General features: G+C 38.4%; 1 protein-coding gene across 6 annotated transcripts in view; it reads left to right on the top strand.

The window, feature by feature from the left end:
- The window catches only part of RAPGEF2 (Rap guanine nucleotide exchange factor 2), a 245946-nt gene that overhangs the window by 182563 nt on the left and 49975 nt on the right, over positions 1 to 13408 (top strand). For all 6 annotated transcript variants that reach the window (XM_022582247.3, XM_089911326.1, XM_022582249.3 and 3 more), the window contains one exon: positions 7543 to 7674. In XM_022582247.3, coding sequence (XP_022437955.2) covers positions 7543 to 7674 — 132 coding nt within the window. The remainder of the gene's footprint in view (positions 1 to 7542; positions 7675 to 13408) is intronic.

Below are 13408 nucleotides of genomic sequence, written 5' to 3'. Positions count from 1 at the left end.
AAACAATGCCAGCTTGGAATGTTGTAAGGGTCATATTGTGGAACGTGGGATGAAGGAGTTAAAGAAGTTTTCTGTTTTACACAGATTTAATAATGATTCTTGGATATGTGATCTCAGAATTGCAAATACTGGTTATTACCATAACATTTTAAAGGTTAGCTTATAAATAGTAAATGATTTTGTAAAGAACCTACAAGACAATGAAAAATCAACCTCACTAATGTTGCACAGAATATCACAAAGAGATGCAAAAAGTGGTGCCTCTCAAACAATTTAGAAGGAATGAAAACTCTATTGGATGACTCAAAAAGTGGCAGTGTGATGTCAAAATCGTTGACATTGGAGATGCAGATTTTGTTTTATGAGTGAGAAATTGTTTTAAATGACTATTTTTCTATATGATTTTGAAATTTGTACAAGAAACTACATTAGTAAATTGATATAAGCAGACATTTCAGAGTTTCATCAGTATTCATGAGAGTTTTCAAGTCAACCAATAAGTCAATAAATAAAGTTCAGTGCTTAAATGTATTCAGTACAGGGCCAGGCAGCCAGGAATCTCTCTCTGCCACCTTTTCACTGTGTGATCTTGGTGCAAATAGCTTAACTTTTCTGTGTCTTAGTTCCTCTTATCTAAAATAGTCATAATAGGGCTTCCCTGGTGGCGCAGTGGTTGAGAGTCCGCCTGCCGATGCAGGGGACACGGGTTCGTGCCCCCGTCCGGGAAGATCCCACGTGCCGCGGAGCGGCTGGGCCCGTGAGCCATGGCCGCTGAGCCTGCGCGTCCGGAGCCTGTGCTCCGCGACGGGAGAAGCCACAGCAGTGAGAGGCCTGTGTAGTGCAAAAAAAATAAAATAAAAAAATAAAATAAAATAGTCATAATAATAACCTACATCATGAGATTCTTGTAAGAACAGGACTGGTGCGCGGGTGACCTTACTGTTGCCTTACATCTTGGAATAGATGGTACTTAGATCATACACTTTCTCCTCATACTAAAGGATTCCACTTTTCTGGTTTGAAGTGAAGTTCACATGAGTTTCCTATTCAGTGCTTTCTATGGATGTCCGATAGAAAAGGCTTCTTAAAAGTATTTGCTTGAAAACATCAGTCGTGTGACTGACAGCTTTTCAGTCAATTTACTAGTTTTGCTTATTTATTTTCCTCAACAGATGTCCGAGTTGTTCTGTTTGTGTTCCATTTATCCTTATTTCATAAATGTAGGGATTAAATTTTAGATTGTAATTCATGCCACTGTAGCCAAGGAAGTTTATTGTTCATTCATAGGTCACCAACCCTAAAAAACACGCGGGTAGCCTTTCTCCCCTGGGGAGAGGGCTGGGTCACCACCACATTTCAGGAGATATTTCTAACATATAAAGAGACTTTAAGAATGGTCCACATCAAAAAATCTTTAAAAAATAAAATATAATATGTAGACTTTTGGGGGAAATATATATAATAAGTAAAGTACTATAATGGTGGTGTTAGGTATGAGAGTGTCAAAAATAAGTTAGTTTTTTTTTTTTTTTCCCATTGAATTTGGAAACTATCTGACCTAAGATGGAAAAACGGCAGAGGGAATGGAAAGGGAGAGAGACAGCTAGCTGCAGGTGGATTCTACAAGTTATTTCATTTAGTCACTGGACAATGTTATATTAATTTTAAAGAGGAAACTAAGGTGCACAGAAGTTAATCAACTTGCTCAGGGTTGCTTGACTTAGCAGGAAGTTGAACGGAAGATAACTTGATATGTACAATGAGACTTATGTCTTTTGAGCCTGCCAGGAAGCTGGGAGAATATTAAGTTCTTACAAATTGCTAATCTTTTGGCAGGTTCCTCCAGTAAATATAAAGCAAATTTTTGTTGAACCGTTCCTTTAAAGTATAGTCATACCAACATTTTAAAATGTCTACATGTATTTTAATGAGAAATATTATTAAATCTATCAGTTTATTAAATTATTATCTCATGACCCTTTGGGGAAAGCTTTGTTTCTTGCCTTTATGTATATTTACAAACAAAAGAAATTGTATACTGTGCATAAATCTTTCTCTTTGCTTTGTGGAATACTGATGGATGAAGTATTATTTCAAGGATGAGTCCTGGGTCGTGAGCACGTCTTAACGGGATATGAGAGAAGTAAAAATGATTTCTGATGAATAATATTCAGGAGTCCAAATGCTTACTTTTTCTGGTGTTCCTAAAGAAATATTATGGGGTAGAGAAATAAAAGTTGACCACAGTATAAAGTGGTCTTTAAAACGAGCTACCAAATAATATTCCTGCCTATGCAAGCTGTATGTAGAAATAGGTCAGAGCGTGTCGGAACTCGTCGTATTAGAAAAGATCAGTTTTAGTAAAAGAAAAGCTGTGTGTGTGTGTGTGTGTGTACACAGAGAGAAAATATGACTTGCTTTTAAAGTACAACCTTAGTCCCACCGTGGCTGAAGGAACAGTGTCTGGAGCTGGGTGATGACTGGCCCCTGAGGCCCTTTCTGAGAGCAGCTCCGTCCCTGCTGGCATCCAGACTAGATTCCAGGGGCAGGAACCCACAGCTGGGAGCCCCTGTGTCTTCCACGAGTCTGCACGTGGTGGTTTATGGCCGACACCCTTCTATCTGGTTCTGGGTGCCAGGCTCTCCTCTGAGTGCTTTCTACCCAGTCGTTCACTTAATCCTCACCACACAGGTCTTTAATAAATGATGAATGAATGGGAAATAGAGGAGACTATTTTCACTGACACCTCAGGAAAAAATGGGCAGTGTGTCCAGGAGTATACCAGCTCCTCCCCTCAGAGCCTGAAAATAGGAGTGTGAAAAGCGCTCACAGAGCTCCAGGGATGATCTGGGGAGAAGAGCACTCATTTGGGTAAATTCTTAGTGTTGCGTCTTAACATGAAGCTGGTGTTCAGTCACTAAGTGTGATACTCAATTTATCTTAGTACTGTTGTTACTCAAGGTGAACTGCCAGGGAGGATTGGATAGATTCTAACCGTTACCCCAAACCTTGTGTGTTCTGTTGTAGCAATTTCTTGAAATAAAAGTGATTCTGGGGTTTGTTGGGAAATTTTTAGTGAGGTAAATTTCAACTGATGGTGACAGTGTTTTTTTGTTTTGTTTAGTTTTGAACCGTTGGATTTCTCAGCAGTCCTACGATGCTAATGCATCATGGAACATACAACTCTACTATGTTTCCATTACATAACCAGTGTAATGGACCAATGTATTACCAGTGATATACCAGCCCTTTCTTGTAGAGCTGGAAAACATAAACTTAAGAAGTTTTGGAGAGGGAGAGAAGGAAGGGGAAGAAAGGAAATGCCCTAGTCTCTACTATGTTAGCACCACTTTGAGGAATTTTACCAGTTCAGCAAAGTATTTATTTAGCGGTGTCAGAGATTTCAAGGCATCCTCACCCACTGGATTTATGTTCAAAACAGAGTTCATTTATTAGCAGGTACTTTTATGAATGCCAATCATTAGATTAATTAATAAACCAAAGGCTATCAAATGCCTGTTCGTATATGAGCCTTAAGTCTTCTCTAGTACTTCTTACTTAAAGCTAATTGTTATAGCACCCCTGTTTCTCCCAAAAAAGAAAACAAAACAAGCTATCATTTAATTGATACCCAGATTTTACAAAACTGTGATTAATATTGTTTATGCTTACTTTACGCATTTAAGAATCTGATTTAAATACGTATTACCATTGTTGTTTCTTATGTAATGAATAGTGTTTCTGGTGAAACTATGATTCAGTCATTTGCCTGACACTAGTTTGTTACAATTGTGATTCACGAGTGCCCTATCTTTAGGAATATAGATTGCTTGATCCAGGAAAAATGTGAGCAGTAATATATTCATACAATCAAATATGAAAATAAAAGCATTTAAATGACAACAAGAAAAATATAAGAGATTTCCTTGAATTGCGTTCGTAATGAATTGCTGTTAAATATTGAATATATTGGTGTTAAGATCAAAATGTATAAAATATATTAATTTCCCCTTTAATTTATTTAATTATTATTTAATTTTATTCAGGTAACTACTGCATATAGCCCCAGCTTCAAAAAATTTTCTTATTGTTGAGCAGAATTTCTGTTATAAGTGGTGGCTAGAGCCACAAGATAATTCCCAGCTCCATTTAATCGGAAATTTGATTAAACAGCATGATGATAGTAACTTAAAAAGGCCCTGGATCAAGCGTAGAAAAGCTGGGACAAGTGAGTCTTTTGTCCTTGGCGTGTGGCCCCCTGCTTCGGTATGTTTTGCTCAGACAGTGAGTTACTGGCTCCCAGCGTTCGGTGTTACCCTTTTGCCCTGAGGTTGAACGCGGTGCCTGTGCCTGTGTTTGCACCCTGACTCCCAGTTCCCGGCCGGTTCGTTTCCTCTGAAAGAGCCGCTTCCCTTAGGCCTGGGCTCAGGTCTCCAGTCTGTAGACTGTGAGGCTGGGCCGCACCCGTGCATTTCAGGCTCTCTTCTCTCGCGGCAGACAAGCTCCACACCCCTCCCATTCCACAGCCTTGGCCGACGTGGCCTGTTGATAGCGTTTAATCACGGGACTCTCATCCCCATCTATGGGGAAAAATGCGAAGCTTTCTCAAGCATGGCATCTGTTCTCATACAAAGAGATATTTAGCTAATACTGAATTTTATATGCATTAACTTTAACATTTCATTGTCTGCAAAGCACCCAAGTGGTGGTGGGGAGATAAAAAGCCACATTAAAAAACTATGTTTGAGGGAGTTCCCTGGCCGTCCAGTGGTTAGGACTCCGCACTTCCACTGCTGGGGACCGGGGTTCGATCCCTGGTCGGGGAGCTAAGATCCTGCAAGCCGTGCAGCGTGGCCAAAAACAAACAATGTTTGACTCATTTTTCTATTGTGCATGACACCTACTACAATGACTTTTGGGGTAGTAGAATTTACATTTGGAATTGGGGGTGTCTCATTCACCTTGATATTTCCTGTCCCTAACAGAGTGTCTGACATAGCAGCTACTTAATAAGTATTTATAAAGTAGAATTGAATTCTTAAGAATGAAAGTGTTTCTTCTTTTCTCTTTACACACAGACTTTATGGTTCTTAGCTTAACAAAGCCACATACTTCTGCTCTTTGTGGGTGTAAGTGAGCGTAGATGAATAGATTGTGGACTGTCTCTTCACACTCCACAATCTGTTTAGAGCTTTAGAGCTTGAAGGCTCCTGTGCTTTCCCCACAGTGCATTTAGTCAGGAAAGACGACCAGTTGATGGACACTGTCCTGCGAGACTTGAGTAAATAACTGTCTGGTGAGTAAAAATTCATCAGATGGATACATCTTTATTTGACATATTCAAGTTAATTTTTAAAAATCACACTGTGTGGCACATGTCATCTCTATAAAAGATAATCGATAGAAATCAGTTTATTGTTCCGTAAGTACATGTATCGACTGATGCCTTTTAAAGTCGCTGAGCTACGGAGTCTTGGTTCTTCAGTTGCCTTTTGTGGTGAGTGACTGCATTCAACGAAACCAAGATGAGGAAGGGTGTTTATCCTGGCTTTGAACCCATTGTTTTAATATCTGACATGTATCACTCAGCTACAAGTAAAATACAGCTTGGCAAACTTTTGTCTTCAGACTGTTCCTGAAGAAATCCTGGAAATATTTCGCTATTCTACATTGTGAATAAAATATATAAATTCTCAAATTTGGGGGTTTTCGCCTATCTGTTCCTTGCAGGGAAATTGTTATTTTCCCAATTTTATCTATTTCAAATCATCTTCAATTATCAGTTAAAAAAACATTCATAGTGAGACATACATCATTCTTGCAATGATTTCACACATTTGAATAAACATCTCACTTCTCTGAGCTTCTCCAACATTTTATCTGTTTATTTAGCATCTGTTTATATGCCCCCCAATAAATTTGTTTAAATCTTTTCTTTGTATATTTTGTCTCCCGTGATGTTAAAAATATTATTTCTATGCAGACTATATTAAATGGTTTTTTTTTCTGAAGGAGTATAATTTTACTTTTTTAATTTTTTTAATTTAATTTTTTTATTTTTTATGCAATTTAAAGGTTGCTTTCCATTTACAGTTATTACAAAATATAGGCTATATTCCCCACATTGTACAGTACGTCCTTGAGCCCATCCCATACCCACCCCTCTTCTCCACCCGCCACTGGCAGCCACTAGTCACTAGTTGTTCTCTGTATCTGTGAGTCTGCTGCTTTTTTGTTATATTCACTACTTTGTTATACTTTTTTAGATTCCACATGCAGGTGATGTCATACTGTGTTTGTCCTTCTCTGTCTGACTTATTTCACCTATAGCACAATGCCTTCCAAGTCCATCCGTGTGTTAAGTACTATTAAGTGTCATAATCCGTTTATTGAGTCAGGTCTGAATGGTTGTGAGTGTCAGGAGCCTGCATCACGTCCCCTGTGGGACTTATTCTAAACTCTGAAGTGGCATCTTGGTTTTGGAAGGGGAGGAGGGATGAGGGTCACAGGAGAGAAGGCAGTATTGCCAAGGCAAGCTCTTACTTAAGTTTGATTTTAACAGTTAGTCTTTATTATTTATTATTCAGCAGCCAAATAGGATCAATATGCCAGCAGGAAAGAAAGATATTATCAGTGTGCAGGGTGTCAGTTAGCATATATTTTGAAATGTCAGGTTTATTATTGGCCAATAGTGTCTTCTAAGTGTGATGCTATAGATACATAGTGCCCTTTTTGAATTCAAAAGAATTGCTAATAACTTACGAACGTAAGATTTTAAGGGCAGCGTTTTCTTAGCATCTCATTCACTAACTAGCACACAGTAAGAGGAAGAGGGCTCAGTAAATATTTGTTGAATGGGTGAATGTTTCCTTTTTCAGTGCATTTTCTCTGCTGTATGGGGGGTGATAGAAGCACTTGGGGGATGCTGAGGGAATCTGTTCAATAGGCGCAATTTTTATTTGGAGTTTAAACGTGAACAGGTAGTATCTATGTGTCTGTGATAGGTAAATGTTGTCCATAACCTTCTCGACTCTGCGTTCTCCGAGAGCATACTTTCCTGTTTTCTCCGTAGTGCCTGTGTAGTTACTTGTATAACAATACACTTTGTTCTAAGATGCTCATCTTTTTAACCTTGAAACATCATTTGGGCATACATGAACCTCAAATCTGTTTTCTTATTTAAGCTGTCTCTTGCCACAAAGTTGCACTTTGCTGGCTAACAAATAGTAGAAGACTGATTTGCTCATTGGTGTATAATTTGAAAGTTGTAGCCCATTGGATTCAGTGCTCACCAGGTTAATCTTAACTGCCAAACCCACCTATTTAAGCGTTGAATTTAGTATGATTTAAGGCTCATTGAATGCCCATAAACTTTACAAATTCATTTTGTGATTTTTGGTAAATAGGACAGTATTTAGTCATGGTGAATTTAAAAAATGAAGGACCTTTCCTGGCCTGGAGTAGAGTGTGACACAATTTGTAGATGCCTGCTTGGAGTTCTTGGTTCCAGCTGTAACACAGTTTCTCCTGATCCTTCCCCAGCTTCCTGCAGATTTCACAAAGCTACACCTCACCGACAGTCTCCACCCACAGGTGACTCACGTCTCCTCCAGCCACTCAGGATGTAGCATCACCAGTGATTCTGGAAGCAGCAGTCTTTCTGATATCTACCAGGTAGGAAGGTGTTTTCCTTGTCATTTGCTTCATTTTCATGTATTCTGAGGAGTTCTGTGATTTTTCATGGATAGAATCTTAAAGGTAAATATATGTGTGTGTATTATATATGCACACATGGACATAAAATGTTAATGTTTATGCTTCACACAGACATGTAGTATGTTGTATGTTTGTTTTAGGAAGTCGAACTACAGTCTAAATGCATTTGCCTCTGCTATTACCAGTTACCAGAATTTTAAATGGAGTGGTTACAATGGAAATGTGTCCCCGGACTGTAAATATTTTATTAATTTGACTGTAGGTGTACTAGGTTGATGACCCTTTCTTGAATAAAATTGTAGGGGGAAACTTCAGAATTATGCTTCCATACTAAGTTTTTCTTAATAAAGTCTTGGGTGTGACAAAAGGAAGAGATTATTAAGATTCGGTCACTGAATTATTTTTCTTGCATTATTTTTATTACCTATAGACTTACATGTTTCAAATAAATTCTTATGATAGTGATGGATAGAAAAACTAGAATTATGGAATTTCAAAAATGTTTTAAAAGCAAAATAATTTTAATTGTTAAGGAATAGTTCATTGGCTTAGAAAATGCAAATTTAGGAAAAGTGACTGAAATATGCAAAACAAGGTCCCTTTTTTTGGTTACAGCTAATATGGGATTTCAGATGGTTTCAAACAAAAAGAATGTAATACTCACTTTACAAAGTATAATTCTTGGCTCCTTAGGAATCGTGATATGAGATGGCGGCAATCTCAGGCCGCAAAAACCTTTCTCTAACAATATTACAGTGTTTCTGGATCATTGATACATTCAGACAGCGCTCAGTTTCTGTCTTTTTAAAAAATTACTAAAAGTGTCTAAACAGAGTACCATCAGGGCAAAACATGTCTGTTTAAGTCCTAAATTTAGTAGATCTTAGAAAGTGAATTTTCTTTTCAGGAGGCATTAGGTACCCACTTTTCTGTAATTCACAGGTGTTGTGGAGAGCTCACTGGCTAATAAGTGATAGCCACAAATGCAATTATTTGCAGATTCTTAGCTGATTAAGAACTTTTTTTTATTATTTTGCAAAAAGAAACATAATGACCTGGCCCTTTAAAGTAACTTTTCAAGTTTCTACTTTGAGGCATTAAATGTTAACTTGTAATTAAATCTTTAGGAAGTAGTCCCATTTTCAAATGTTAGAGGAGGAAAAGGTGGTGGATCAGGGTAAAATTATTCCCCCCCCCTTGCATAATGCCTGTTTTTAGAAGTTGATTTTTTGAACATTTATTCAAGAGTATCCCTTATAATAGAACAATGCACAGTAGAAGTAAAAGTTGTGCTTTAGCTTCTGTTAATTGAAACATCGTGATAGAGCCTTTGTCTTCTACACTTTGAGGTGATCACGTGCTTTAAAGACCTGTAGTAGGAACACAGCTTGAGGTTGTAGCAGTTACCCCTGCTGTTCTTCGGGTGTAATTCCAGGCTGAATGGAGCCTCCTGGAAGGTAAATTTATAATAAGAATGAAGTGAGTCGTTTGTATACTTTATGGAGGCGTATTCTGAGGGGAACTTCAGCTTTATGTTATTACCTTGGGTAGGTTGGGGAAGGGTGTGATTCTTGATGGTACTTTGGCTGTCCCCAGCCCCCATCAGGCTGTCTGAGGATCCAGACTGTGGTGAGAACTCCACCTGGTTCTATGGGGGTTGGAGTTTGCAGCCTGCAGTCCGGCTTTAGCTTGGGGTGTAGTTGGAAAAGAGGACCCCTGCGTATTTTGATTCATTTTAGTTGAGTTTCACAGCTGTTCATTTCAAACTTGATGACAGGCATGTAGCCTGGTAAGTTTGTATCCTTCCTAAGGAAAAATCCATAGATGTAACTAAGGATTTGGTTACTGACTGTAGGACTAACATTGACTAGAGATCCCCTATTGTCTTTAAATCAGAAATTCTAAAGGTGAGAAGAAATCTGCCAGCTGCGCCTGGTTTGGCGACCAGCCTTGTGTTTGAATCCTCTACTCTCTTCCTGTCAGTCAGGTTGATTCTTGAGCGGCTCCAGTGATGGGCAGCTGTCTCCCATGGCGACCCCTTTCTCGTGCATCCAGTTCTGACTTGGGAGGAAGCTGTCACGTTGGAGCGAGTATAAATGCTCAGGAGATGGATACAAAGAGGTTGTCATGGAATGCCATGTGCCGGAGAGAAAAAGTTAGAATAATTTTTCTGAGAGAGCTGGAGGAGAGGAATTCAAGAGCAAAGTGGAATCACTAGCTTATTTAAGAAAAGAAACCTCCTCTCTTTTAACAGGGGCATATGATGGTGGATTTGGAGTGGGGAGTTTGGGAGTTGAGCGAGTTTCTGCCTGGTGTCTCTGAGTTCCTTCTTTCAGAGTGAGAGGGTTGGCAGGTGGAGAGTCTCAAGGAGAGACACATTTTGAAATCATAGTTTTGGAGAGAAGGGGAGCAAATTGACCAGGGCATCAGAGGCTCAACTGGGTAGGTGCCCTCAAATGCAGAGTGATCTCCCTCTGCCCTGGTAAGTAGTTTTCTCCACAGTGAGCACAAAGAAAGCAAAGATTTGGCTTCCCCCAGGACCGCCTCTTTATTCAAGGAGCGTAGTGGAAAGACAGACGGAGCAGCACAGCATGCCAGGCTCCTTGTAACGCAGGGCTTTGTTTTTGCAGGCCTTCTGTCCAGAATTTTCTCTCCTTTTCGGCCTTCATTGATCCCTTTCGGCCTTCGTTTCCAAGGACCGCTTTCTCAGAGAGTTCTTCCCTTCTTACCCTTTGAAACGCAGGTCCTACATGTTGGTCCCGTCCCTGGCTGGTCTTTTAGACTTTAATTGCAGTGATTGTCACTTTCTAAGTTAGGTCTGTCCCCCAGCATGACTGCTTCAAGAGACAGGGACTTCTCTTCTTGTCTTCGTCTGCTCTCTAGAGCCTGGAATAGGGCCAGGAAGTCGTAGGCCTTCAGGAAAGACGCGTGGAAGGAATGGGACTGTGGTGTTAGACTAGGGGGCAGAAGCTGGAGTGTGAGAGCCAGGCACGAAGCTCAGAGAGCCTGGAAGACTGAGGAACACGCTTGTTTGAAAAAGGGCTGCCTTGGAAGGCAATGAAAGCAAGCTGAAAAGCGGGAGGCTACTGGTGACAGAAAGCAGAATGCCTAAGCTGGTGACACGAGACAATGCAATTTCCAGTCACGGTAAGGTCCTGGTTAAATGGCGTGATTATCAGAGCAGTGACTTGGGTGGACTGGAAACAGCTACGAAAATAGGCAGACTGATGGAACAGAGTTCAAGCAAAACGAAATTCACGTGTAAGCATGCAATATGTAATAGAGGAAACCTCAAATCAATGAAGTGATGGATTATTCAGTAAATGGTCTTTGCGGGAGGGGGGCCCACTTTAATGACCATACTTCATATCATAATTAAGATTAAATTCCAGATAAAGAGTTAGCAAACTTTTTTTTTTCTTTTTTGGAAAGTATTTATTTATTTACTTACTTACTTACTTTACTTTACTTACTTACGGCTGCTCCGCAGGGCATGTGGGATCTTAGTTCCCCAACCAGGGATCGAACCTGAGCCCACAGCAATGAAAGTGCCGAATCCTAACTGCTGGACCGCCAGGGGATTCCCAGGAGTTAGCAAACTCTTAATGGTGTAATGAATGATCAAAACTTTTAATAATTAAAAGAGCAATTGAGACAAAGATTTAAAGTCAGACTTTTAACTCACTTACGCAAATTATAAGAAAAATACTTCACTCATAGCATAACGATATTCAAAGGACAAGGGTAGGTAATTTGCAGAAGAGAACATGCACGTGTCTATACCTTAAATAAATATTTAAGACATAAGTAATTGAGTATATGAGGATTTAAATATGACACTATTTTTCCTATCAAATTAGCACAGACTTTCTTACTTATAATAAATATTTGTAGGTAGACATTCTTACACCTGTTAGGATTGTAGCTTTTGGAAAGAAACCTAACAATTTACATTAAAAGCTTTAAAGAATTGTTCTTCTCTTTTAGGTAAATCCTATATTGAAATTTAAAAAAAAATTCCTAGTGTAAAATTAGGAAGAGCATAAATTATGATACACAAACTGGATTTAATGCAAGCATTATACTTATTTCCAAATATATTTTCATAGTTTATGCATATATATGGCTTTGTCTGCAGTGCCTACTCACTTTGTTGTCTCAGTTAAATTAGCATCAGCGTTAGCCTTCACCATAAATTTCTAGCCTAAATTTATATCAGGGTCTGACTCAGGTGCTATTTGGGTTACATACGTATGTTTGAAATTCTGCACAAAGTTTGTTTCAAGATTACTTATAAAGCAGCCCTCCTAAACATGGGGATATGTGTGGGTGTGGGATATTTAATAGGCAAAAAGTTTTTTCATAAATGATTTTTAAGTACTTAATGATAAACGTGTAGTAGTTACATTGTTTTTTTTTAAATTAACACTTCACTGGCGCTTTATGGCATTTAATATTTCCTCAGTTTCTTCATTTACTTGATATCCTTAAAAATGCCAAATAAACTGGTTTTAAGAACTGTATTCATAATAACAAACTATATTTAGTCCCTTTTTATTTAAATAAATCATAGAGCTTTCAGCATTGATCTGAGAATATTAATAGTTTTTTTTGAGAATAATACTATTTAGCTGTAATGTGCACCTAAATCTATGTTATGTTATATATGTGGAAGGTAAATTAATTTAGAACAGGAGTTCTTTGCCTAAATGACATTGTTCTATACCTTTTATTTATTTTTTATTGAAGTACAGTTAATTTACAATATTGTGTTAGTTTCAAGTGTACAGCAATGCGATTCAGTTATATATGTATATTCTTTTTCAGGTTCTTTTCCATTATAGGTTATTTCAAAATACTGAGTATAGTTCCCTGTGCTATATAGTAGGTCCTTGTTACCTATTTTATATATAATAATGTGTGTATGTTAATCCCAAATTACCCACATACCTTTTAAATATAAAGTGTGTGCATATCTTTATTGAGAATGAAAGGGTTTAAAGTCTAGCATTATCTCAGTAATATTGTACTTTGGAGGAAACTAGAAGATAGCAAGTGTTTTATGTTTATATACAAATGTAAATTTTATGTTTTATGACTTAGCAAAGCAAGACACATTTTATTACTTTATTATATTTTAACTATTTTCTTTATGAAGACAGTCTGTTTGGAAAACTGGGTGAAGTATTATAGTGCAAAGTATTTAGTAGTTTGTGTTGGTTGGACCCGATTTTGAGTCCTGGCACAATTACTAGGTTTTGTTTCGTTTTGAACAATTTAGTTAGTTTCCCTTCGTGTTTTCTCATCTGGAAAATAGTGGTAATAATCCTAATTTGCTGAATTGATATGAAGATTATTATGTACTAAAAGCATCAAATGTAGTGCTAGATACACAGTAGTCCTTCAATATAGAATCACTGTGTTTATAATTATCGTGTGAGCCGTTTAGTCAGAACTTAATGGGTGCAGTTAGCCTGAGGGAAATTTTTACAGTGTGTAAGGGGTTGGGATATTTAACAGAGTGTTGGGGGGGGGTGGCAAATTCTGCCAGTGTAAATTGCGTGCAAGGCTCATTGCTGGGGTAGAGGGGTGCCGGCACAGAGGTGGAAACGTGTCCCCTTGAGGAAGGGACTTTAATGTGGCCTGTAACTGGCTTTCTTTCCCCATATTCGATGCAAGAACAATCCTGTGA

This window comes from Delphinapterus leucas, chromosome 5 (genome assembly GCF_059928025.1).
Source record: "Delphinapterus leucas isolate spDelLeu-1000000601 "Yukka" chromosome 5, BTC_Dleu_Yukka2, whole genome shotgun sequence".
Lineage (NCBI taxonomy): Eukaryota > Metazoa > Chordata > Mammalia > Artiodactyla > Monodontidae > Delphinapterus > Delphinapterus leucas.
Note: the sequence above shows the minus strand (reverse complement) of the source record. Positions and strands in the feature narration are given on the sequence as shown.